The sequence below is a fragment of the Salmo salar genome, chromosome ssa09 (genome assembly GCF_905237065.1).
Source record: "Salmo salar chromosome ssa09, Ssal_v3.1, whole genome shotgun sequence".
Taxonomy (NCBI): domain Eukaryota; kingdom Metazoa; phylum Chordata; class Actinopteri; order Salmoniformes; family Salmonidae; genus Salmo; species Salmo salar.
In genome coordinates, this window is record NC_059450.1 from 44,146,357 (window position 1) to 44,174,036 (window position 27,680).

General features: G+C 40.0%; 1 protein-coding gene across 1 annotated transcript in view; it reads right to left on the reverse strand.

Annotated features, from left to right (window-relative positions):
* Positions 1 to 4,067: 4,067 nt before the first annotated feature.
* Positions 4,068 to 27,680, reverse strand: part of sntg2 (syntrophin, gamma 2) — a 132,667-nt gene continuing 109,054 nt past the window's right edge. The window contains exons 11-17 of the mRNA XM_014211539.2: positions 26,315 to 26,353; positions 20,359 to 20,475; positions 19,806 to 19,877; positions 19,378 to 19,587; positions 7,100 to 7,192; positions 6,836 to 6,946; positions 4,068 to 5,660 (exon numbers count right to left, since the gene is read on the reverse strand). Coding sequence (XP_014067014.2) covers positions 5,535 to 5,660; positions 6,836 to 6,946; positions 7,100 to 7,192; positions 19,378 to 19,587; positions 19,806 to 19,877; positions 20,359 to 20,475; positions 26,315 to 26,353 — 768 coding nt within the window. The 3' untranslated portion in view covers positions 4,068 to 5,534. The remainder of the gene's footprint in view (positions 5,661 to 6,835; positions 6,947 to 7,099; positions 7,193 to 19,377; positions 19,588 to 19,805; positions 19,878 to 20,358; positions 20,476 to 26,314; positions 26,354 to 27,680) is intronic.

The window sequence follows — 27,680 nt, forward strand, 5'->3', positions numbered from 1 at the left end:
ATATAATCCATAGTATTATATAAGTTTTTTTATGTCCTTGGGTGGAAAAGTTGACACGAATAGAATATAGAGTATGTGCAAAATACAAAATACATCTGTGTTTAATTGAATCATGCACACATAATAAAATAATCAATAGGAACAATAACCAAACAAAAGAGAGAGTACTCACGTTTGGAGTTTCTGGCCTCGTCACTTAAAAACGTCATGAGAATCGCGCAGTATACAATGGCATATTTAATCAGGTTGAAATGTCCAGCCATGGTTTGGTGATACCTGAATGTACAGTAAGTCAATCGCAGAAATATATATTTACATTTTTTCATGAGTAACTAAGTTAATTTAAAAGCAGTAGACAATCCACCAGGAGCTGAATGTGATAAAATATGATAACTTAATGAGTGACATGTTTAAAGCAACTCCTAGTAACTGCTATAACGAGTATTTCAAGAAGTTACACCAAATCTGCGATCGAACAACATATTTGCCCACCTTTTTGGCGTTTTTCTCAGAGAAGACTCTTGTCGTCTGTTGGCAAGGAGAAAACTGTCTTGTTGGTCTGGTTTCATAGTGTCTGGCATTATAAGAGGTTCAGTTATACTTGGTTGACTACGTTGCAGAAACACTTCAAGCCTTGTTTTCTTTAGCTGCACACTTTGCCTGCACTGCCTACGCATTTAGAAGACAGAGAGACATGTCAAGAAGGGATATAACTTATTCTTCTGTGTATCTCACCATGCATGTCTTGCCACTGAATTGTGCATCAAAGTCTTGCTTATTTGAGCTAGGAAAAAGAAAGGGAAATTACCTTTCTGACTCAGCGTGAGATTACCTTGTCTTTATTATGTCTGAGCAGGAAACATCACTGCCATTCTACCAATAAGAAAGGTACCATCCTGTATTTTATAGAGTAATGACATTTAGATACTGGCCATGTCACATATTATATACTGCTCAAAAAAATAAAGGGAACACTTAAACAACACAATGTAACTCCAAGTCAATCACACTTCTGTGAAATCAAACTGTCCACTTAGGAAGCAACACTGTTTGACAATAAATTTCACATGCTGTTGTGCAAATGGAATAGACAACAGGTGTAAATTATAGGCAATAAGCAAGACACCCCCAATAAAGGAGTGGTTCAGCAGGTGGTGACCACAGACCACTTCTCAGTTCCTATGCTTCCTGGCTGATGTTTTGGTCACTTTTGAATGCTGGCGGTGCTTTCACTCTAGTGGTAGCATGAGACGGAGTCTACAACCCACACAAGTGGCTCAGGTAGTGCAGCTCATCCAGGATGGCACATCAATGCGAGCTGTGGCAAGAAGGTTTTCTGTGTCTGTCAGCGTAGTGTCCAGAGCATGGAGGCGCTACCAGGAGACAGGCCAGTACATCAGGAGACGTGGAGGAGGCCGTAGGAGGGCAACAACCCAGCAGCAGGACCGCTACCTCCGCCTTTGTGCAAGGAGGAGCAGGAGGAGCACTGCCAGAGCCCTGCAAAATGACCTCCAGCAGGCCACAAATGTGCATGTGTCTGCTCAAACGGTCAGAAACAGACTCCATGAGGGTGGTATGAGGGCCCGACGTCCACAGGTGGGGGTTGTGCTTACAGCCCAACACCGTGCAGGACGTTTGGCATTTGTCAGAGAACACCAAGATTGGCAAATTCGCCACTGGTGCCCTGTGCTCTTCACAGATGAAAGCAGGTTCACGCTGAGCACGTGACAGACGTGACAGAGTCTGGAGACGCCGTGGAGAACGTTCTGCTGCCTGCAACATCCTCCAGCATGACCGGTTTGGCGGTGGGTCAGTCATGGTGTGGGGTGGCATTTCTTTGGGGGGCTGCACAGCCCTCCATGTGCTCGCCAGAGGTAGCCTGACTGCCATTAGGTACCGAGATGAGATCCTCAGACCCCTTGTGAGACCATAAGCTGGTGCAGTTGGCCCTGGGTTCCTCCTAATGCAAGACAATGCTAGACCTCATGTGGCTGGAGTGTGTCAGCAGTTCCTGCAAGAGGAAGGCATTGATGCTATGGACTGGCCCGCCCGTTCCCCAGACCTGAATCCAACTGAGCACATCTGGGACATCATGTCTCGCTCCATCCACCAACGCCACGTTGCACCACAGACTGTCCAGGAGTTGGCGGATGCTTTAGTCCAGGTCTGGGAGGAGATCCCTCAGGAGACCATCCGCCACCTCATCAGGAGCATGCCCAGGCGTTGTAGGGAGGTCATACAGGCACATGGAGGCCACACACACTACTGAGCCTCATTTTGACTTGTTTTAAGGACATTACATCAAAGTTGGATCAGCCTGTAGTGTGGTTTTCCACTTTAATTTTGAGTGTGACTCCAAATTCAGACCTCCATGGGTTGATAAATTGAATTTCCATTTATTATTTTTGTGTGATTTTGTTGTCAGCACATTCAACTATGTAAAGAAAAAAGTATTTAATAAGATTATTTCTTTCATTCAGATCTAGGATGTGTTGTTTAAGTGTTCCCTTTATTTTTTTGAGCAGTGTATATACATGTAAAATGCTGAGATGTTATTGTAATGTGGTAACCGTTACAATGGAAGATTTTGCATAAATGTACAATCGTATGACATGTAATTTAAAAGAAGGCCTTTGCTAACATCAGAAAGGCTCCCAATGTATTGTTTGTGTCAAATTGACTGACACTGTTTATTCTCAGTAGTCCTTCTGCATTGATAGTGATTTATCTCCTTGCAAGGTTGGATTTTTTTGTCAGGCAGTTTTCGTTCCACTACAGTGACTAACTGTGTGTCCACAGATGTTATGCGTTTCTTTCAGATAGTAATTCTTTACAAAATAATGTTCACGCTGCTGCTCCCATATACTTCTGTCCTCTCACGCTGTCATTTGTAATTGGCTTAATTTAACAGTACAGTAACCTCTTTTTCTAATTCTCTAAAACAGCCTTCAGGATTTCTTATAATAAGAGAGTAGGCACTAGTTCTCCTGGAGACGCCCTCAGACGCCCCTAATCACAAATGCTTCAGTTAGCATTCAGAGCTTACTGTTGCCTCTGTCGTCAAGAGTGGGTGTCATGGCCCCCCGGGAGATTGAGTGAGGCACTTGAGCTCTGTACTTGACAAACTGCTGATGAAACTGCATAGCATTACCAAGCAGGCCGTGACTTCAGTTCAGCGGAAGGACATGGTCCATGTCTTCAGGATGTTCGTTGAAACTCTCCATCTTGTTGTTGTTCTTCATGGTGTCTGATTTCTCTCACAGAGACATTCTGTATATCGGTTCAGGTTTGGTTTCTGCACTTGTCTTCACCAAAAAAAAAATGATGGTGCTACGGAAGAAACCTGAACGGTGAAAATGGCTCAGTCTATAGGTGTGAGAGGTGCTATTTAGGAGCCTGTTGTACAGCGCCTACTGTTACCAGTCCCTGTTTAGCACCCGCTGGGAGGTCCTGGCCTAGCAGGTACAGTGTATAGAAAAAGTGAAAGATTGTGCACCGACAGTTGCATGTGGTGTGACATTCTGAACCACTGGGAAGAAGTGCCGGAGGTTGCCCCTGCAGTGCAGAACCTGAGGGACTGGCCATCTAATGAGATGGATTTGAAAGACAATTGGAGAGCATTGGAACATACAGCAGACAATTCAGTCATGCATTTTTTTTTGTTGTTTCTTGACCATTTGATTCTGCCCTTTAGAAATTCCATACAGAGCTCAACAAAACAAAACTTAGAAATCTGATCAAAGTCAAGCTACGGACAGGTGGCAGAATACCTCCAATTAGGAAAACAAAATGCCAAGCAGAGCCCTAGTAAACACATTTTGAATCTAAGAATGGGACAACAAAGTTCTAAGCAAAATGTTATTGCTGTATAATTTAAAAATAGTTTTTCCTGTCACTGGTCTCAATTTCCTTCTTACCCTATTCAAGACTCTTCAAGCAGCAGATGGCCTTTGTTCCGCAGCAAATCAAAAATATTGATTTGTTAGTCGGCGTTTATTTCCACCATCAATAGCTGTGAACATTTAAGGTAGGGCGCGGAATTCATTAAAAGACGATTTGACAATAAGGAGGAATGATTTGGGATTTATTTAGTAATAGAAAATAAAACAAAAGAGGCTTAGTGAAAATACATATAGATGTATATGATGGTAAGCGTTTGTAATGACTGTTAGACTGCATGGCTTCATAAAGTAAAAGATTACAAAACTTAAAACATACATGTTGATTTCGTTTCATAAACTAGCATTTCAGTCATCTGACAGATACAGTATCCTAAGATAGCATTGCTACAATAATCCTGCATCTTCTTCCCCTGGTGTCCTTCCACACAACCCTTTGTTATGGGAGAATATCAGTGACTAGCAGTGAAGGTCTACATAAACTAAAACACCCTCTGGTGTCATGAACACCTCCACCAAGCCCTGCATTAACACAAAACTCTCCAGACACTCTTTTTCCAAAATCATGCAGCAGCCACGCTCTGAAGTCATGCTGTAGTCATGGAATAAGTTAAATCAACCAGAGAGTATAGCCCAGTAGAACACTATTTCCAAAATGTTTCATGTGTATTGATTTGTACAGTATAATCTGTTCTGCTTTTACTTTGCAAATATGAAGAAAAAAAAAAGTTCACCTACACATGAATTCAAAAACTTTGCAGTGAACCTAGAACATAGAAACCCTCTTTGTGACTGTAGGCATATTCATAGGTTGTACCTCCGTCACTGGGTCGCGTCATGCCATCGTCATGAACGTTCTCAAGCCGTCCTCTATCGGCGGCGCCATAGTGGTGCTCTAAAGTGGTGATACACCCAGGCTAACTACTGTTTCATCTAAATTACCCTATAGTGCCTGGAAATATGACGACTGCTAAAGTAATCAAATATTTAGTAGGAAACAACATTGCCAGAATTATCATGTTGTCAAATTTACTGTAGACAAATGGCAATGTTGTCATTAGCTATCAAAGTTTGTAAAAAGAAAATAGCAATGGTAATGTTAGCTAGCTAAAATCTGGTGGCCTTCCCTCAATCTTAGCTAGCTAGCTAACGTTACACTGCATCTGAAGCCAATCTGGTGACGTCAAAATGATGACAAAAGGTTTTCCTACTAATTATTTGCCTCCTTTTGAATTTCCAAGCTACTGTAATGCATTTATGATGAAATCTTCATCTGCGCTCATTGCTAATGCTTTGAATAAAATGCTCAGTCAGACATCAGTTCAAAACGAACGCTCAAAACAGTATTGTGACGAAACATGCAACCCATGAATATGCTTTTCTACATGGAAAAAAAATCTATCATTTTGAGCATATTCATACTGTAATGTCAATAACAACCAATTAATGCAAGTATAAATATCCTCTACTTCCAAAGTCAAATATGTTTTTTTGAAATATTTTCCTTATTATTATTTAACAAGAGCCTTACAAAAATAATAGGAACAAGATATACATATCAATTTAGTTTGAATGTGCATAAAATAGTCAATTAGCTCATGTGACTAAACTGTACATGACAACACAAAGAAGTGTCTAAATCATGTATTTTCCAGAGATGCTTTGACTGTTGACAAAGACAGGGTCCACAGAGGCCACTTTGGAAGCGATAAAAGAATGAATACAATGTAGGACTGCCGTCAGATTGGAAAACTCCAGCTCCTGCAATGAAAAGAAAAACCCTGAATACAAATTCTAAGAATTACTCTTAAGAGTTTGCATAACATTTACAAAATGTTTGCATACATAAAAATGTCCCAATTACTTTTGTAACAAATAGGCACATGTATCTATTACTACTACTACTACTACTAACAACAAAAACAACAATAATATTAGTTAATAATATTACTCTACTGGTTCCCCACATGGCATTTACCAGAGATAGTTTGATTCTATATATTGATGAGGTTATTAAGTGTCCACGGGAGTGGAGGCTGCTGAGGGGGGGACTGCTCATAATAATGGTTGGAACGGTGTGGAGGGAATGTCATCAAACACATGAAAACCACCCCAATTTAAAGGTGCCACCAACCTTCTGTGGAACACAATATTCAAACATTCTGCCTTCTATCAATACTCTCCTCAGAGAGGTCACTGCAATGCAATGGAACTTGAGTAGATATTTATTTAATTTAACCTTTAACAAATTCTTATTTACAATAACGGCCTACCGAAAGGCAAGAAAGAGGCCTCCTGCAGGGATGTGGGCTGGGATTAAAAATAATAATAATAAAAAAATATATATATAGGATATAAACACACATTACGACAAGAGAGACAACACACCACTACATAAAGAGAGACCTAAGACAACAACATAGCAAGGCAGCAACACATGACAACACAGCATGGTAGCAACACAACATGACAATAACATGGTAGCAGAACAAAACATGGCAGCAGCACAACATGGTAGCAGCACAAAACATGGTACAAACATTATTGGGCACAGACAACAGCACAAAGGGCAAGAAGGTAGAGACAACAATACATCTCGCGAAGCAGCCACAACTGTCAGTAAGAGTGTCCATGATTGAGTCTTTAAATGTAGATGGAGATTAAACTGTCCAGTGTGAGTGTTTTTTGCAGCTCATTCCAGTCAATAGCTGCAGCGAACTGAAAAGAGGAGCGACCCAGGGATGTGTGTGCTTTGGGGACCTTTTAACAGAATGTGACTGGCAGAACGGGTGTTGTATGTGCAGGATGAGGGCTGCAGTAAATATCTCAGATAATGGGGAGTGAGGCCTAAGAGGGTTTTATAAATCAGCATCGACCAGTGGGTCTTGCGACGGGTACACAGAGATGACCAGTTTACAGAGGAGTATAGAGTGTACCTTCATCTCTATCTGTTTGTTTTCAGCATTCTTGAAGAGGAGTTTAACCCTTGTTTTCCCATCATCAGAGGAGCCTTTCAGTTGAGAGAATTTGTATCTCCATAATATCTTCTACAGAGGATAAGAGTTGACAATATAGCAAGGGTTCATTATTATTAACTAATCAATAAACAGTAGGTATTAACCAGTCTAGCATGGATAATATCCCCCTACTGTAAAGCCTGTTGAACATTCAGTTAGAATAGTGAATGAACAATGACTCACCTTCGAGGAGCTCTCGGAACAAGTGAAGCCAGATCCAAAGTCTATAGTCAAACACAGTACTTTACCCTGGCTGCTGCACATGTAGGTCTTTGACTGTTGATAGAAAGAGCTGTATTTAGAGAACAATCAGACATTTCAACATATACATTTTGTAATGGTAAGATTCAATATGTCAGTCTATTGAAGCATCTCAAACTAAAACGATTCTCTGCAAAAATTGGTGGGATTATCAGAACAAAGCAGCTCGTGAAGAAAGGTCGAAATAATGTGCATGTTCATTGTGTTTCCATTGCGGGGTGTATCTTAGGTGGGTGGTTTACAAAAGGAGTAGTTAGGGGATCCTGTTTAAGCTTTTTGTGTGAAAGCTTAGGAACTGCTGTCGGGGTCAGAGTACAGTCTACATATGGATTATTGTGAAATGAATTTCTTCCAATGCTTGAACTTCCTCTGAGCTTTGAATACACCCAACCCTCTTAAAGGATCAACAAACTGTGAACGTGCAATGCTGAAATAGGCTATCCATTTATATAGCCCTGCTATTGCTGCAGGCGTGTTCAGTCCATTATGCTTCAGAGGAATTTAGATCGTGTCAATTGAGAATTCTTCTAAACTAGTTAAAATATACTTATTCATGTTACCATACTAGAACGTATTGATTACTTTACATGTATTAGAAATGTATAGGTTAGGGTCAATGGAGGGTGGATAGGAACTGGGTGTATGGGAAGTTACTGAGTGAGACAAGGGGAAGTGCAGAAAGTTAATATTCTGTTCAAACATGTTATTGTTTAATATCAATGTTTCTAAGGAGGGAGGCGAAGGGCAACAGGTCGTCACTGATAAGGCAGGTCAGCTGAAGGGCAGCAGGCCGTCACTGATAAGGCAGGTCAGCTGAAGGGCAACAGGCAGCAGTCCTATGTCACACAGAGGGGCCCACCACAACGACCCTCCTACTGCAGTCCTATGTCACACAGAGGGGCCCACCACAACGACCCTCCTACTGCAGTCCTATGTCACACAGAGGGGCCCACCACAACGACCCTCCTACTGCGGTCCTATGTCACACAGAGGGGCCCACCACAACGACCCTCCTACTGCGGTCCTATGTCACACAGAGGGGCCCACCACAACGACCCTCCTACTGCGGTCCTATGTCACACAGAGGGGCCCACCACAACGACCCTCCTACTGCGGTCCTATGTCACACAGAGGGGCCCACCACAACGACCCTCCTACTGCAGTCCTATGTCACACAGAGGGGCCCACCACAACGACCCTCCTACTGCAGTCCTATGTCACACAAAGGGGCCCACCACAACGACCCATAAGGCAGGGCCATGACTACACCAGTGAGAGGAACCAATTAAGTTCCTGCCAAGCAACAATGTATCTAATCAAATGGCTACCCAGATTATTTGCATTGCCCCCCCTCCCCTTTACGACCGCTGCTACTCTCTGATAATATCTATGCATAGTGACTTAAACAACAATACCTACATGTACACATTACCTCAATAACCTTGACTAACTGTTGCCCCGACACATTGACTCTGTACCAGTACCCCCCTGTATATAGTCTCTCTAACTGTTGTATTCGGCACATGTGACTAATACAATTTGATTTGATGTGTAGTGGCTGTCTAGATGTGTAAGGAGTTGACTACGCCTAGTAAGAGGTTATAAATAGCTGTGCTTGTGTAATCATAACTTGTCTTTGCAGCTGTATGACCCAGTGGGTGAATAAACTTGGTTTGAGCTTTTCCTAGTCGTCCGTTTGAGTTTTTACTCTGTTTGTTCAGAAACTGACAATATAAAATGCAAGAACAAAGTGAAATATCTACGGGGTGCCTCCAGTCTGTAGCCTTCCATCTACTGCCCTGACAAGAACAACCAAATGTGTGACATTATGCTTTTCACAGTCTTATTGAAAGCAGTGATGTGTGAGGAGTGTCTCTGTAGTGAAGTGTAGATTTATGTGGAAATAATAAGGTTCTGTGTAGAAACCCTATCTTCCCTATGTTTCCGTTCTTCAGCAAATGAAGCCCACTCAAACCGAATGCTACTATTGCTCCTTACCGCTTCGGACACTTTGTTTGACACATTTTGCTGTGAATTTCAGGTGTTGCTCCTTTCACACTCTCTCACAAGGCTGGCGGGAACCTGCTGTTTTTAATGATTGACTACAGTGAACAGTGAATGCAGTAGGACTCTTGAGTGTCTTGCTGTTTAAAAATAACCTCTTCTCCACAGAGGTGCCTGGATGAAATTGAGTTGCCATGAAAAGAAAAGCCTTTTGTGATAATTTGATGTGTCATGCTAAACACAGACTACACGTTGCTAATTGGAAAGCTTCCTCAACAGGGATTGGGAGAATACAACATGCAGTGGTTTCAAGAAATGTATATTCCAGAGTTAGGGTTAGTGCTGTCGTTCTACTCAACATAATACAACTAAAAACATATATTAAATTGGCTCATGACTATGACCCTGTCTAAGTTGAATGTGAATACACCAATACCAGCAGCATACCACCCTGCATCCCACTGCTGGCTTGCTTCTGAAGCTAAGCAGAGTTGGTCCCTGGATGGGAGACCAGATGCTGCTGGAAGTGGTGTTGGATGGCCAATAGGAGGTACCCTTTCCTCTGGTCTAAAAAAATATCCCAATGCCCCAGGGCAGTGATTCGGGACATTGTCCTGTGTAGGGTGCTGCCTTTCAGGTCAGATGTTAAACGGGTGTACTGGCTAAATTCCCAATCGGGCCTTCACACAGTCACCTAATCATCCCCAGCTTACAATTGGCTCATTCCTGTAACTGTTCCCCAGGTTGTTGCTGTAAATGAGAATGTGTTCTCAGTCAACTGACCTGGGAAAATAAGGGTTAAATAAACACTTAACTCTGTGTAAAACTGTAAGGGACAAACAGTGTAGGTTTGTTCTAAATAATGTTTTTTTTTAAAGCTGACGCCCATCCAATCAGTTTTCAGTTCCAGGCTTAGCCCAAGTTCAACTCTGTTGCGAGATTTTCTGAAACCACAGGAGGCTTAGCCAAAGTTCAACCTCTGTTGAGAGCTTTTCTGAAACCACAGGAGGCTTAGCCCAAGTTCAACTCTGTTGAGAGCTTTTCTGAAACCACAGGAGACTTAGCCCAAGTTCAACTCTGTTGAGAGCTTTTCTGAAACCACAGGAGGCTTAGCCAAAGTTCAACTCTGTTGAGAGCTTTTCTGAAACCACAGGAGGCTTAGCCCAAGTTCAACTCTGTTGAGAGCTTTTCTGAAACCACAGGAGGCTTAGCCCAAGTTCAACTCTGTTGAGAGCTTTTCCGAAACCACAGGAGGCTTAGCCCAAGTTCAACTCTGTTGAGAGCTTTTCTGAAACCACAGGAGACTTAGTTCAACTCTGGTTTGAAACCACAGGAGGCTTGTCTAATTGGCTGGAGAACTGAGCATCACCAGCTAATGTAAATAATTCATCACATCTCATTGGTCTCCCAAGGATAATGTCTCAAGTTGACATAATTAATGGTGGAAAATGCAAATTATTATTGCTTTTTCACAGAGTGACAGAGGGGAAAAAGACCACATTTTAATTATGCCTTTTGTGCTGCCCTCATTGCACACCTCAGGATAATGTTCAGACTAGGCTCACTCAGAGAATAAACATAGACAATTTATTCTATTCTATTTGTATTTGTGGTTCTGCTGAGACATGGACCACAATGCTTGATCATTCGCAGGACAGGGATTCCTCCCAGAGTCGTCATAGTGTACAAGGCTAAGTATGTCTTTAGTAGTGTACAAGGCCAACTATATCCTTCATAGTGTACAATGCCAACTACGTCCTTCATAGTTACCCTTGTACAATATGAAGGACGTAGTTGCCTTGTACACTACCAAGAACAGTTGGCCATGTACAGTACTAAGTACCATGCAGTGCATTCGGAAAGTATTTAGACCCCTTGACTTTTTCCACATTTTGTTACGTTACAACCTTATTCTAAAATGGATGAAATTGTTGTTTCCCCCCTCATCAATCTACAAACAGTACCCCACAATGACAATGCAAAATCGAGTTTTTATGTTGAGTAAATTTATACATATATTTTTTTTTAAATCACATTTACATAAGTATTCAGACCCTTTATTAAGTACTTAGTTGAAGCACTTTTGGCAGCGATTACAGCCTTGAGTCTTCTTGGGTATGACACTACCAGCTTGGCACACCTGTATTTGGGGAATTTCTCCCATTCTTCTCTGCAGATCCTCTCAAGCTCTGTCAGGTTGGATGCAGAGTGTTGCAGCACAGCTCTATTCAGGTCTCTCCAGAGATGTTTGATCGGGTTCAAGTCCAGGCTCTAGCTGGGCCACTCAAGGACATTCAAAGACTTGTCCCGAAGCCACTCCTGTGTTGTCATGGCTGTGTGCTTAGGGTCATTGTCCTGTTGGAAGGTTGAAACTTCACCCCAGACTGAGGTCCTGAGCGCTCTGGAGCAGGTTTTCATCAAGGATCTTTTTGTACTTTGCTCTGTTAAACTTTCCCTCGATCCTGATTAGTCTCCCAGTCCCTGCCGCTGAAAAACATCCCCACAGCATGATGGTGCCACCACCATGCTACACCGTAGGGATGGTGCCAGTTTCCTCCAGACATGACGCTTGGAATTCAGGCCAAAGAGTTCAATCTTGGTTTCATCAGACCAGAGAATCTTGTTTCTCATGGTCTGAGAGTCCTTTGGGTGCCTCCTGGCAAACTCCAAGCAGGCTGTCATGAGCCAAGTGTCTTCCATCTGGCCTGTCTACCATAAAGGCCTGATTGGTGGAGTGCTGCGGAGATGGTTGTCCTTCTGGAAGGTTCTCCCATCTCCACAGAGGAACTCTGGAGCTCTGTCAAAGTGACCATCGGGTTCTTGGATACCTCCCTGACCAAGACCCCTTCTCCCTTGATTGCTAGGTTTGGCCGGGCGGTCTTGTTGGTTCCAAACTTCTTCCATTTAAGAATGATGGAGGCCACCGTGTTCTTGGGGACCTTCAATGCTGCAGAAATGTTTTGGTATCCATCCCCAGATCTGTGCCTCGACACAATCCTGTCTCAGAGCTCTATGGACAATTCCTTCGACCTCATGGCTTGGTTTTTGCTCTGACATGCACTGTCAACTGTGGGACCTTATATAGACAGGTGTGTGCCTTTCCAAATCATCTCCAATTAATTGAATTTACCACAGGTGGACTCCAATCAAGTTGTAAAAACACATCAAGGATAATCAATGGAAACAGAATGCACCTGAGCTCAATTTGATTCTCATAGCAAAGGGTCTGAAAACGTAGGTAAATAAGGTATTTCTGCTTTTAAATTTTGTATAAATGTGCAAAAAATGTTGCTTTGTCATTATGGGGAATTGAGTGTAGATTGATGAGGGAAAAAATGCATTTAATCAATTTTAGAATAAGGCTGTAACGTAACAAAATGTGTAAAACGTCAAGGGGTCTGAATACTTTCCGAATGCACTGTATGTCCTTCATAGTGTACAAGGCCAACTATGTCCTTCATAGTGTACAAGGCCAAGTATGTCCTTCATAGTGTACAAGGCAAACTATATCCTTCATAGTTTACAAGGCCAACTATGTTATTTGTAGTGTACAAGGCCAACTATGTTATTTGTAGTGTACAATGCCAATTACGTTATTTGTAATGTACAAGGCCAACTATGTCCTTCATAGTTTACAAGGCCAACTATGTCCTTCGTAATTTACAAGGCCAACTATGTCCTTCGTAATTTACAAGGCCAACTATGTCCTTCGTAGATTACAAGGCCAACTATATCCTCCATAGTGTACAAGGCCAACTATGTTATTTGTAGTTTACAAGGCCAACTATGTTATTTGTAATTTACAAGGCCAACTATGTTATTTGTAATATACATGGCCAACTATGTCCTTCATAGTTTACAAGGCCAACTATGTCCTTCATAGTGTACAAGGCCAACTATGTTATTTGTAGTGTACAAGGCCAACTATGTTATTTGTAATGTACAAGGCCAACTATGTTATTTGTAGTGTACAAGGCCAATTATGTTATTTGTAGTTTACACGGCCAACTATGTTATTTGTAGTGTACAAGGCCAACTATGTTATTTGTAATGTACAAGGCCAACTATATCCTTCATAGTGTACAAGGCCAACTATGTCCTTCATAGTTTACAAGGCCAACTATGTCCTTCGTAGATTTCAAGGCCAACTATATCCTCCATAGTGTACAAGGCCAACTATGTTATTTGTAGTTTACAAGGCCAACTATGTTATTTGTAATTTACAAGGCCAACTATGCTATTTGTAGTTTACAAGGCCAACTATGTCCTTCATAGTTTACAAGGCCAACTATGTCCTTCGTAATTTACAAGGCCAACGATGTCCTTCGTAGATTACAAGGCCAACTATATCCTCCATAGTGTACAAGGCCAACTATGTTATTTGTAGTTTACAAGGCCAACTATGTTATTTGTAGTTTACAAGGCCAACTATGTTATTTGTAATTTACAAGGCCAACTATGTTATTTGTAATATACATGGCCAACTATGTCCTTCATAGTTTACAAGGCCAACTATGTCCTTCATAGTGTACAAGGCCAACTATGTTATTTGTAGTGTACAAGGCCAACTATGTTATTTGTAATGTACAAGGCCAACTATGTTATTTGTAGTGTACAAGGCCAATTATGTTATTTGTAATGTACAAGGCCAACTATATCCTTCATAGTGTACAAGGCCAACTATGTCCTTCATAGTTTACAAGGCCAACTATGTCCTTCGTAATTTACAAGGCCAACTATGTCCTTCGTAGATTACAAGGCCAACTATATCCTCCATAGTGTACAAGGCCAACTATGTTATTTGTAGTTTACAAGGCCAACTATGTTATTTGTAATTTACAAGGCCAACTATGTTATTTGTAATTTACAAGGCCAACTATGCTATTTGTAGTTTACAAGGCCAACTATGTTATTTGTAGTTTACAAGGCCAACTATGTTATTTGTAGTTTACAATGCCAATTACGTTATTTGTAATGTACAAGGCCAACTATGTCCTTCATAGTTTACAAGGCCAACTATGTCCTTCGTAATTTACAAGGCCAACTATGTCCTTCGTAGATTACAAGGCCAACTATATCCTCCATAGTGTACAAGGCCAACTATGTTATTTGTAGTTTACAAGGCCAACTATGTTATTTGTAGTTTACAAGGCCAACTATGTTATTTGTAGTGTACAAGGCCAACTATGTTCTTCGTAGTTTACAAGGCCAACTATGTCCTTCATAGTGTACAAGGCCAACTATGTTATTTGTAGTGTACAAGGCCAACTATGTTATTTGTAATGTACAAGGCCAACTATGTTATTTGTAGTGTACAAGGCCAATTATGTTATTTGTAGTTTACACGCCAACTATGTTATTTGTAGTGTACAAGGCCAACTATGTTATTTGTAATGTACAAGGCCAACTATATCCTTCATAGTGTACAAGGCCAACTATGTCCTTCATAGTTTAAAGGCAACTATGTTTCGAGATACAAGGCCAACTATGTCCTTCATAGTGTACAAGGCCAACTATGTTATTTGTAGTTTACAAGGCCAACTATGTTATTTGTAGTTTACAAGGCCAACTATGTTATTTGTAATTTACAAGGCCAACTATGCTATTTGTAGTTTACAAGGCCAACTATGCTATTTGTAGTTTACAAGGCCAACTATGTTATTTGTAATTTACAAGGCCAACTATGCTATTTGTAGTTTACAAGGCCAACTATGTTATTTGTAGTTTACAAGGCCAACTATGTTATTTGTAGTTTACAAGGCCAACTATGTTATTTGTAGTTTACAAGGCCAACTATGTTATTTGTAGTTTACAAGGCCAACTATGTTATTTGTAGTTTACAAGGCCAACTATGCTATTTGTAGTTTACAAGGCCAACTATGCTATTTGTAGTTTACAAGGCCAACTATGTTATTTGTAGTTTACAAGGCCAACTATGCTATTTGTAGTTTACAAGGCCAACTATGTTATTTGTAGTTTACAAGGCCAACTATGTTATTTGTAGTTTACAAGGTCAACTATGTTATTTGTAATTTACAAGGCCAACTATGTTATTTGTAGTTTACAAGACCAACTATGTTATTTTGTAGTTTACAAGGCCAACTATGTTATTTGTAGTTTACAAGGCCAACTATGTTATTTGTAGTTTACAAGGCCAACTATGTTATTTGTAATTTACAAGGTCAACTATGTTATTTGTAATTTACAAGGCCAACTATGCTATTTGTAGTTTACAAGGCCAACTATGTTATTTGTAGTTTACAAGGTCAACTATGTTATTTGTAGTTTACAAGGCCAACTATGTTATTTGTAGTTTACAAGGCCAACTATGTTATTTGTAGTTTACAAGGCCAACTATGTCCTTTATAATTTACATGGCCAACTATGTCCTTTGTAATTTACAAGGCCAACTATGTCCTTCGTAGTGAGTGTACAAGGCCAGCTACTGTATGTCGTATTAATGTTGTATTTTAAAAACTTTTTTTTAATAAACAGCAAGTCCCAGTCCACTGAAGTACAGGATACATCAGCACACAGGACATGACCATGTGTTCCTACTTTCAAGGGTTCAGTCTATGAAAGATTAAGAGAGGCTGTTATTTCATTGGGCTTCATTTTGTTTGAGTCTGCAGTTCATATGTTGACATTTTCTTCTGGTACAGTTGAGAACTTGCCTAAGGAATGAATGTCCTCAGAATTAAGAGGAAACTTAATTGAGCCCCTTGGAATCATGATCCTGAACTATCCATGACCACACACGCACTCTATGGAACATAAATGGATATATTTGCCTTCAAAGATTGTCAGATTGATAACTTATTTTCTCAACAGCCAATGAATTTTAGGAACCTGTGTCTGGTAAACCATTTAAGCTGTGTGATTACAATTGCTAGTTTAATATCAAATCAAATCAAATTGTATTTGTCACATACACGTGTTTAGCAGATGTTATTGGACATTTAGCGAAATGCTTGTGTTTCTAGCTCCAACAGTGCAGTAATATCTAACAAGTAATATCTAACAATTTCACAACAACACACACAAATCTAAAGTAAAGGAATGGAATTAAGAAAATATAAATATTTGGGCGAGCAATGTCAGAGCTGCATAGACTAACATACTAAATAGTATAGAATACAGTATATACTGTAAACATTATTAAAGTGACTAGTGTTCCATTATTAAAGCGGCCAGTGCTTTCAAGTCTATATATATATATATATATAGGGCAGCAGCCTCTAATGTGCTAGTGATGGCTATTTAACAGTATTTAACAGTCGGATGGCCTTAACAGTATAACTGACATGGGTTGGTGAGGACAGTTGATGCAGTACCAAATTGTGGAATTTTGTCGGTTCACAATTTGCCCTTGAAATGTATTTCAGCACTGCAGTGATTTACATCTCTTCTGACAGGTTCTTTCCTTTGTATTATTTATACATGTCTGTAGTTAAAGGGGTTCCTGAGCATCATAGCCCTCAGGCTTAACTGTGCTTTTTACTTAGCCTTTTGCCTTTGGTTGGCTGCTTTTGAAGAGGAGGATTATACAGAACCCTGCCGGCCATTCCATGAGGTCCCGACTTGACATCTAGCATACTTTTTACTCTTGGTTCAAATGAATGATCATGAAAAGAAATGAGTTCAAAAAGGGGGCATAGTTATTGTGGAAAAACATCAAATCTAATTGTGAAAAATATCTGTAAAGTTTTTGACGAGAGTCCAGTTTTTCAGACATTGCTAAGCCAGGTGTTATGAAGTGTCCTGCAACGCTCAATAAGGCACTTCAGGTGTTATGAATCCCTGTACATTCCTTTAAAATGCTGTATGTGAGTATCAGAAATGACCCTATTGGTACTTTTGCCTTGAAACAATCAATAACACCTCTATACACACGGATGACAGTAGCAGGCCCACTGTGTAGATTGACTAGGTTATTCTTATTATTAGCTGAGGTGAGTCAATCTAGTGTAAGAGACTATACCTTTTGGCTGTAATGATGAGTATCTAAGTAATTTAATGCAGTCTAACCTTTAGAAAATCTTTTACATATACAGGTAAAGATAATATGAAAGATTAAATAAAAATACATTAAATACTGAAAGGAAGACCATAATGCTGTAGACCTTACCGTAACAGAGCTCATCACCATAATGCTGCAGACCTTACCGTAACAGAGCTCATCACCATAATGCTGCAGACCTTACCGTAACAGAGCTCATCACCATAATGCTGCAGACCTTACCGTAACAGAGCTCATCACCATAATGCTGCAGACCTTACCGTAACAGAGCTCATCACCATAATGCTGCAGACCTTACCGTAACAGAGCTCATCACCATCATGCTGCAGACCTTACCGTAACAGAGCTCATCACCATAATGCTGTAGACCTTACCGTAACAGAGCTCATCACCATAATGCTGTAGACCTTACCGTAACAGAGCTCATCACCATATTGTTGCAGACCTTACCGTAACAGAGCTCATCATCATAATGCTGCAGGCCTTACCGTAACAGAGCTCATCACCATCATGCTGCAGACCTTATCGTAACAGAGCTCATCACCATAATGCTACAGACCTTACCGTAACAGAGCTCATCACCATAATGCTACAGACTTTACCATAACAGAGCTCATCACCATATTGTTGCAGACCTTACTGTAACAGAGCTCATCACCATATTGTTGCAGACCTTACTGTAACAGAGTTCATCACCATATTGTTGCAGACCTTACTGTAACAGAGCTCATCACCCTATTGTTGCAGACCTTACCGTAACAGAGCTCTTCACCATATTGTTGCAGACCTTACCGTAACAGAGCTCTTCGCCATATTGTTGCAGACCTTACCATAACAGAGCTCTTCACTATATTGTTGCAGACCTTACTGTAACAGGCAATTTAATGGTTCAATGAGGTGAGGACTAATTCTTTAGATCCCTTTAAGCTACGTTTTATTAAACTAACACTAATGTTTTAAAAGGGAACAAACCGTGAAAAGAAACTGCCCGTCTTCCAATTCTCTGTGCAATTGATTTCCTTGTCGGAGAAATTAAAAGCAGCCCTGGATCAGTAATTAAATTCCACTTTGTATCTTGGAAATGTTACCTATTTGGACAAATTAAGGTTTCCATAAATAACAATCACACAGCCTAACAGTTGTATTGTCCTCCCCCAAGAAAATGCATTAAGTATGTTCTTCCTCATAATGACATACATTTTTGTATTTTGCAAAACTTTGTCACATGAACTCTGAGAACTTTTCTTGAATAATCCACTAAAAGGAACAGATTATAACATGTATTCCTTTGTGAATTTAATGTATTCCCTCCAGGCATAAACTGGTTTAATCAACGTTGTTTCAACGTAATTTGTCAACATATTGTGTTAAGGAATCCTCATGGAAAATACATTGGATTTTTTTTAAGTAAACTGTTGTTTTGAGGGTGATATTTCACCCACGGGATTATGTCATCATGGGACCCAAATTTCAACATAGACAAACTTTGTATAAAATATGTTGAATTTGTACCTTTAAAACAATGTCAAGTCTTCAACTTTACAGTATATCCACTATCAGAAAAAAAAATACACTGGGAAGCACTTCCTACTGGAGAATTTATGCATCTACAGTTACCCTTTGGTCTCCCATTCAGGATTTGAATCAAGCCCTGCTCGGCTATGATACTTGTCCCTGGCTATTACCAATGTGCTATCGTGAATGATTGTTGATCAATCTACACTTAAAAACAAAATAGATTCACTTTTTCCTGTCAAAGTCATTCCACAGGGTAGGTTTAATGTTTAATGAAATGTAACTGGATTCACCTCAACCGAAAATTGAAGATAAAGAACAGGACTAAATCAAATCAAACTTTTTGTGAAAGTTCATTTAAAGTTTGAATTGATTTAGTCCTGTTCTTTAACTTTAATTATTTCTCATTGATCAACGACTCAACCCATTATGACCCAGTTATCCACTGTGGAATGATCCCACTGGGTCGGCACTGTATTTTGCTGCAGTTAACATTTTTCAATGTGTGATAACACTATGAAGGCTCTCTGGGGAATGTGGCCCAGTTCAAAATTAGCAAAATGTCAGTCATATCTCAGCACTACTTATAAGAACCCCCAAGCATTTCACTACAGAGAGCTTCACATAATTTCCAAACAAACCACTTTGCTGTTCCACATACCCCGACTCTCTGCACCTCCATAAAGACGGCTCTTTGGAAGGACTTCTCCCACACAGCGAGGTCAGAGGTCATCTCCACACTGAAGGTGTGACTCTGGCCGTGGCCGACCAGGATACTGAAACAGAAAGGCTCTCCGTCCTGCAGCTCCTCATCCTGCTGGAGGCCAAGGTAGAACTTGGCCTGGATCCAACAGTCCTCTGCCATCCACAGCTACAACACCACATCCAACATGAAGTGTCATCAGTTCTATTCACTGGGAACCATATTTCAACTTGATATGAATAGGCTTCTATACGAGTAACTGTCATGTTGGTGTAGATCTACATCAATACATGATTCACACAACATGTTGAGTAACATGCACATAATTCAAATTCAGGTAGCAGTTGATCCTATTATCTTATTCTGCATGTGAACTTTGAACATACCTTGTGAACCTTGAACAGAACCTCATAAAGGATATACAGGGTTTCAGCTTGTCCCCAGTCAGTTGCACTAACCTGAGATGGGGGGGGGGGACAAAAGTGAGTGTATATTATAAGCCTTCATTTTCTCATCAATGTAATGTCTTACAGACAGGATTTAAGATACTTTGAACCAAAGTAAATGAACCAACATATAGTGTGCTTGACAAACATCCTTTGGAAGCTCTGCATTAACCCATTTAATCCATCTTACTCAACCAAATAACCTCACCTCAGGAAGACAATAACATGGTTTCATTACCCATGATTTGTTTAGTGGGTGGTTCGGGGTCCAGCTCAAAACTCATTTCAGAAATAGATGATGTAATTGTAAAAGCATGAACGAAAAGATCCAGAATAACCACTGTAGCTACACACTGACTGTAGCCCACCAACATGCTCCCAGGCTAAAGGAACATTTAATGGACTATCATGGTGGAATAAAAGCTGAACTTGTCAATCCTTGGACTCCTGAACAGTTAATGGATGAAGAGGAAATCAATAAAGAGGTTCATACAGGAGGACTCCTGAAGATGTAGAGCCAAGGGCCTCTCAATGCCAGGAACTTGAAGGTACTCGATGGACCAGCATCATCAGCATGCGGGTTTCCACACACCCAACCCATGTGGACAATCTGCAGAGGCAAGGTTCAAGGGATGAAAATCCATTCTGTTGCATTTTTTTGATGTTGTTATTTTTAATTAACCTTTATGCTATGAGTGGATATGTCTTTATTAACGATACAGTTGAAGTCGGAAGTTTACGTACCCTTAGGTTGGAGTCATTAAAACTCGTTTTTTTCAACCACTCCACAAATTTCTTGTTATCAAACTAAAGTTTTGGCAAGTCAGTTAGGACATCTACTTTGTGCATGACAAAAGTAATTTTCCAACAATTGTTTACAGACAGATTATTTCACTTATAATTCACTGTGTCACAATTCCAGTGGGTCAGAAGTTTACATACACTAAGTTGACTGTGCCTTTAAACAGCTTGGAAAATTTCAGAAAGTGATGTCATGGCTTTAGATGCTTCTGAAAGGCTAATTGACAAAATTTGAGTCAATTGGAGGTGTACCTGTGGATGTATTTCAAGGCCTACCTTCAAACTCAGTGCCTCTTTGCTTGACATCATGGGAAAATCTAAATTGTAGACATCCACAAGTCTGGTTCATCCTTGGGAGCAATTTCCAAACACCTGAAGGTACCACATTCATCTGTACAAACAATAGTACCCAAGTATAAACACCATGGAACCACGAAGCCATCATACCGCTCAGGAAGGAGACGCATTCTGTCTCCTAGAGAGGAACATTATTTGCTGCGAAAAGTGAAAATCAATCCCAGAACAACAACAAAGGACCTTGTGAAGATGCTGGAGGAAAGAGGTACAAAATAATCTATATCCACAGTAAAACAAGTCCTATATCGACATAACCTGAAATGCCGCTCAGCAAGGAAGAAGCCACTGCTCCAAAACCTTAATAAAAAAGCCAGACTACGGTTTGCAACTGCACATGGGGACAAATATCATACTTTTTAGAGAAATGTCCTCTGGTCTGATGAAACAAAAATAGAAATGTTTGGCCAAAATGACCATCGTTATGTTTGGAGGAGAAAGGGGGACGCTTGCAAGCCGAAGAACACCATCCCAACTGTGAAGCAAGAGGGTGGCAGCATCATGTTGTGGGGGTGCATTGCTGCAGGAGGGGCTGGTTCACTTCACAAAATAGATGGCATCATGAGGACGGAAAATTATGTGGATATATTGAAGCAACATCTCAAGACATCAGTCAGGAAGTTAAAGCTTGGTCGCAAATGGGTCTTCCAAATGGACAATGACCCAAAGCATACTTCCAAAGTTGTGGCAAAATGGCTAAAGGACAACAAAGTCAAGGTATTGGAGTGGCCATCACAAAGCCCTGACCTCAATCCAATAGAAAATTTGTGGGCAGAACTGAAAAAGCAAGTGCAAGCAAGGAGGCCTACAAACCTGACTCAGTTACACCAGCTCTGTCAGGAGGAATGGGCCAAAATTCACCCAACTTATTATGGGAAGCTTGTGGAAGGCTACCTGTAACGTTTGACTCAAGTTAAACAATTTAAAAGCAATGCTACCAAATAGTAAATGAGTGTATGTAAACTTCTGACCCACTGGGAATGTGATGAAAGAAATAAAATATTAAATACATAATTCTCTATACTATTATTCTGACATTTCACATTCTTAAAATACCTACCTGACTAGGATTAAATGTCAGGTATTGTGAAAAACTGAGTTTAAATGTATTTGGCTAAGGTGTATGTAAACTTCCGACTTCAACTGTAGCTATAGTTAAAGATAGTTAAAAACGCAGGAAAAAAAGAAACGTCCCTTTTTCAGGACACTGCCTTTCAAAGATAATTTGTAAAAATACAAATAACTTCACAGATCTTCAAAGTGTTTAAACCCTTTTTCCCATGCTTGTTCAATGAACCATAAAAAGTAATGAACATGCACCTGTGGAACCTTGTTTAGACACTAACAGCTTACAGACGGTAGGCAATTAAGGTCACAGCTAGGAAAACTATGGACACTAACGAGGCCTTTCTACTGACTCTGAAAAACACCAAAAGAAAGATGCCCAGGGTCCCTGTTCATCTGCATGAACGTGCCTTAGGCATGCTGCAAGGAGGCATGAGGACTGCAGATGTGGCCAGGGCAATAAATTGCAATGTCCGTACTGTGAGATGGCTAAGACAGAGCTACAGGGAGACAGGACGGACAGCTGATCATCCTCGCAGTGGCAGACCACATGTAACAACACCTGCACAGGATCAGTACATTCCAACATAACACCTGCGGGACAGGTACAGGACGGCAACAACATCTGCCCGAGTTACACCAGAAACGCACAATCTCTCCATCAGTGCTCAGACTGTCCGCAATAGGCTGAGAAAGGCTGGACTGAGGGCTTGTAGGCCTGTTGTAAGGCAGGTCCTCACCAACGTCACCTATGGGCACAAACCCACTGTCGCTGGACCAGACCGAACTGGTAAAAAGTGCTCTTCACTGACGAGTCGCGGTTTTGTCTCACCAGGGGTGATGGTCGGATTCACGTTAATTGTCGAAGGAATGAGCATTACACCGAGGCCTGTACTCTTTAGCGGGATCGATTTGGAGGTGGAGGGTCTGTCATGGTCTGGGGCGATGTGTCTCAGCATCATTGGACTGAGCTTGTTGTCATTGCAGGCAAACTTAACGCTGTGCATTACAGGGAAGACATCCTCCTCCCTCATGTGATACCCTTCCTGCAGGCTCATCCTAACATGACCCTCCAGCATGACAATGCCACCAGCCATACTGCTCGTTCTGTGCGTGATTTCCTGCAAGACAGGAATGTCTGTTTTATGCCATGGCCAGCAAAGAGCCCGGATCTCAATCCCATTGAGCATGTCTGGGACCTGGTGGATCGGAGGGTGACGGCTAGGGCCATTCCCTCCAGAAATGTGCTGGAACTTGCACGTGCCTTGGTGGAAGAATGGGGTAACATCTCACAGCAAGAACTGGCAAAGCTGGTGCAGTCCATGAGGAGGAGATGCACTGCAGTACTTAATGCAGCTGGTGGCCACACCAGATACTGACTGTTACTTTTGATTTTGACCCCCCCCTTTGTTCAGGAACACATTATTCAATTTCTATTAGTCACATGTCTGTGGAACTTGTTCAGTTTAAGTCCCAGTTGTTGAATCTTGTTATGTTCATTAAAATATTTACACATGTTAAAGTTTGCTGAAAATAAACGCAGTTGTCAGTGAGAGGACGTTTCCTTTTTTGCTGAGTTTAGATGAACATAGTTACAGATGACGATAGTTATAGTTAAAGATAGTTATAGTTAAAGATAGCTATAGATGAATATAGCTATAGATGAATATAGCTATAGATGAAGAAAGCTATAGACAAACATAGCTATAGATGAAGATAGCTAGAGATAAATATAGCTATAGATGAAGACAGCTATAGATAGCTTTAGATGAAGATAGCTATTGATAGAGATAGCTATAGATGAAGACAGCTATAGATAGCTATAGATAGCTATAGATAAAGATAGCTATAGATAGCTATAGATAAGGATAGCTGTAGATGAAGACAGCTATAGATGAAGATAGCTATAGATGAAGATAGCTATAGATGGCTATAGATAAAGATAGCTATAGATGAAGATAGCTATAGATGAAAATAGCTATAGATGGCTATAGATGTAGATAGCTATAGATGGCTATAGATGTAGATAGCTATAGATGTAGATAGCTATAGATGGCTATAGATGTAGATAGCTATAGATAGCTATAGATGAAGACAGCTATAGATGTAGATGGCTATAGATGAAGACAGCTATAGATGTAGATGGCTATAGATGAAGACAGCTATAGATGAAGATAGCTATAGATTAAATTAGCTATAGATGAAAATAGCTATAGATGAAGATAGCTATAGATAGCTATAGATGAAGAAAGCTATAGATGTAGACAGCTATAGATAGATGTAGATAGCTATAGATTAAAATAGTTATAGATGAAGATAGCTATAGAGAGCTTTTGATGTAGATAGCTATAGATGAAAATAGCTATAGATGAAGATAGCTATAGATGAAGATAGCTATAGATGAAAATAGCTATAGATGTAGATAGCTATAGATAGCTATAGATGAAGATAGCTATAGATAGCTATAGATGTAGATAGCTATAGATGAAAATAGCTATAGATGAAGATAGCTATAGATGTAGATGGCTATAGATGAAGACAGCTATAGATAGCTTTTGATGTAGATAGCTATAGATGACAATAGCTATAGATGAAGATAGCTATAGATGAAAATAGCTATAGATGTAGATAGCTATAGATAGCTATAGATGAAGACAGCTATAGATGTAGACAGCTATAGATAGCTATAGATGTAGATAGCTATAGATAAAAATAGCTATAGATGTAGATAGCTATAGATGTAGATAGCTATAGATGAAAATAGCTATTGATGAAGATAGCTATAGATGAAGATAGCTATAGATGGCTATAGATAAAGATAGCTATAGATGAAGATAGCTATAGATGTAGATAGCTATAGATAGCTAGAGATGAAGATAGCTATAGATGAAGACAGCTATAGATAGCTATAGATGTAGATAGCTATAGATAGCTTTTGATGTAGATAGCTGTAGATGAAGACAGCTATAGATAGCTATAGATGTAGACAGCTATATATAGCCTTTGATGTAGATAGCTACAGATGAAGACAGCTATAGATAGCTATAGATAAAGATAGCTATAGATGAAGATAGCTATAGATGAAATTAGCTATAGATGAAAATAGCTATAGATGAAGATAGCTATAGATGTAGACAGCTATAGATAGATGTAGATAGCTATAGATGAAAATAGATATAGATGAAGATAGCTATAGAGAGCTTTTGATGTAGATAGCTATAGATGAAAATAGCTATAGATGAAGATAGCTATAGATGAAAATAGCTATAGATGTAGATAGCTATAGATAGCTATAGATGAAGATAGCTATAGATAGCTATAGATGTAGATAGCTATAGATGAAAATAGCTATAGATGAAGATAGCTATAGATGTAGATGGCTATAGATGAAGACAGCTATAGATAGCTTTTGATGTAGATAGCTATAGATGACCATAGCTATAGATGAAGATAGCTATAGATGAAAATAGCTATAGATGTAGATAGCTATAGATAGCTATAGATGAAGACAGCTATAGATGTAGACAGCTATAGATAGCTATAGATGTAGATAGTTATAGATGAAAATAGCTATAGATGTAGATAGCTATAGATGTAGATAGCTATAGATGAAAATAGCTATTGATGAAGATAGCTATAGATGAAGATAGCTATAGATGGCTATAGATAAAGATAGCTATAGATGAAGATAGCTATAGATGTAGATAGCTATAGATAGCTAGAGATGAAGATAGCTATAGATGAAGACAGCTATACATAGCTATAGATGTAGATAGCTATAGATAGCTTTTGATGTAGATAGCTGTAGATGAAGACAGCTATAGATAGCTATAGATGTAGACAGCTATATATAGCCTTTGATGTAGATAGCTACAGATGAAGACAGCTATAGATAGCTATAGATAAAGATAGCTATAGATGAAGATAGCTATAGATGAAGATAGCTATAGATAGCTATAGATGTAGATAGCTATAGATGAAGATAGCTATAGATATAGACAGCTATAGATGTAGATAGCTATAGATGAAGATAGCTATAGATGAAGATAGCTATAGATAGCTAATAGATAGCTATAAACGAAGATAGCTATAGATAGCTATAGATGAAGATAGCTATAGATGAAGATAGCTATAGATAGCTATAGATGAAGACAGCTATAGATAAAGATAGCTATAGATGTAGATAGCTATAGGTGAAGATACTTATAGCTCCTTGGGTGAGGACATACCTGATCATCCGGAGAGCAATATCTGTTAATCATTTTCATCTGTTAGAGGAGAAAACAAGGGATTGCAATTGTAAGTGGAACTGCGTTAGACCTGGCAAATCCACAGGCGTCTCCTTATGTTACCTTACTGTGGATACTGACATTGGATGCAATGAAACCACACACAACTTTATAATCCAACAAATCCCATGCTGCTACCAGCTCTAATACTTTACTGATTCTGTGGCATGGTCAGACCAGCTCTAATACTTTTCTGATTCTGTGGCATGGTCAGACCAGCTCTAATACTTTACTGATACTGTGGCATGGTCAGACCAGCTCTAATACTTTACTGATTCTGTGGCATGATCAGACCAGCTCTAATACTTTACTGATTCTGTGGCATGGTCAGACCAGCTCTAATACTTTACTGATACTGTGGCATGGTCAGACCGGCTCTAATACTTTACTGATTCTGTGGCATGGTCAGACCAGCTCTAATACTTGACTGATACTGTGGCATGGTCAGACCGGCTCTAATACTTTACTGATACTGTGGCATGGTCAGACCGGCTCTAATACTTTACTGATACTGTGGCATGGTCAGACCGGCTCTAATACTTTACTGATTCTGTGGCATGGTCAGACCGGCTCTAATACTTTACTGATACTGTGGCATGGTCAGACCAGCTCTAATACTTTACTGATTCTGTGGCATGGTCAGACCAGCTCTAATACTTTACTGATACTGTGGCATGGTCAGACAAGCTCTAATACTTTACTGATACTGTGGCATGGTCAGACCAGCTCTAATACTTTACTGATTCTGTGGCATGGTCAGACCAGCTCTAATACTTTACTGATACTGTGGCATGGTCAGACCATCTCCAATACTTTACTGATTCTGTGGCATGGTCAGACCAGCTGTAATACTTTACTGATACTGTGGCATGGTCAGACCAGCTCTAATACTTTACTGATTCTGTGGCATGGTCAGACCAGCTCTAATACTTTACTGATACTGTGGCATGGTCAGACCATCTCTAATACTTTACTGATTCTGTGGCATGGTCAGACCAGCTCTAATACTTTACTGATACTGTGGCATGGTCAGACCAGCTCTAATACTTTACTGATACTGTGGCATGGTCAGACCAGCTCTAATACTTTACTGGTTCTGTGGCATGGTCAGACCAGCTCTAATACTTTACTGATTCTGTGGCATGGTCAGACCAGCTCTAATACTTTACTGATTCTGTGGCATGGTCAGACCAGCTCTAATACTTTACTGATACTGTGGCATGGTCAGACCAGCTCTAATACTTTACTGGTTCTGTGGCATGGTCAGACCAGCTCTAATACTTTACTGATTCTGTGGCATGGTCAG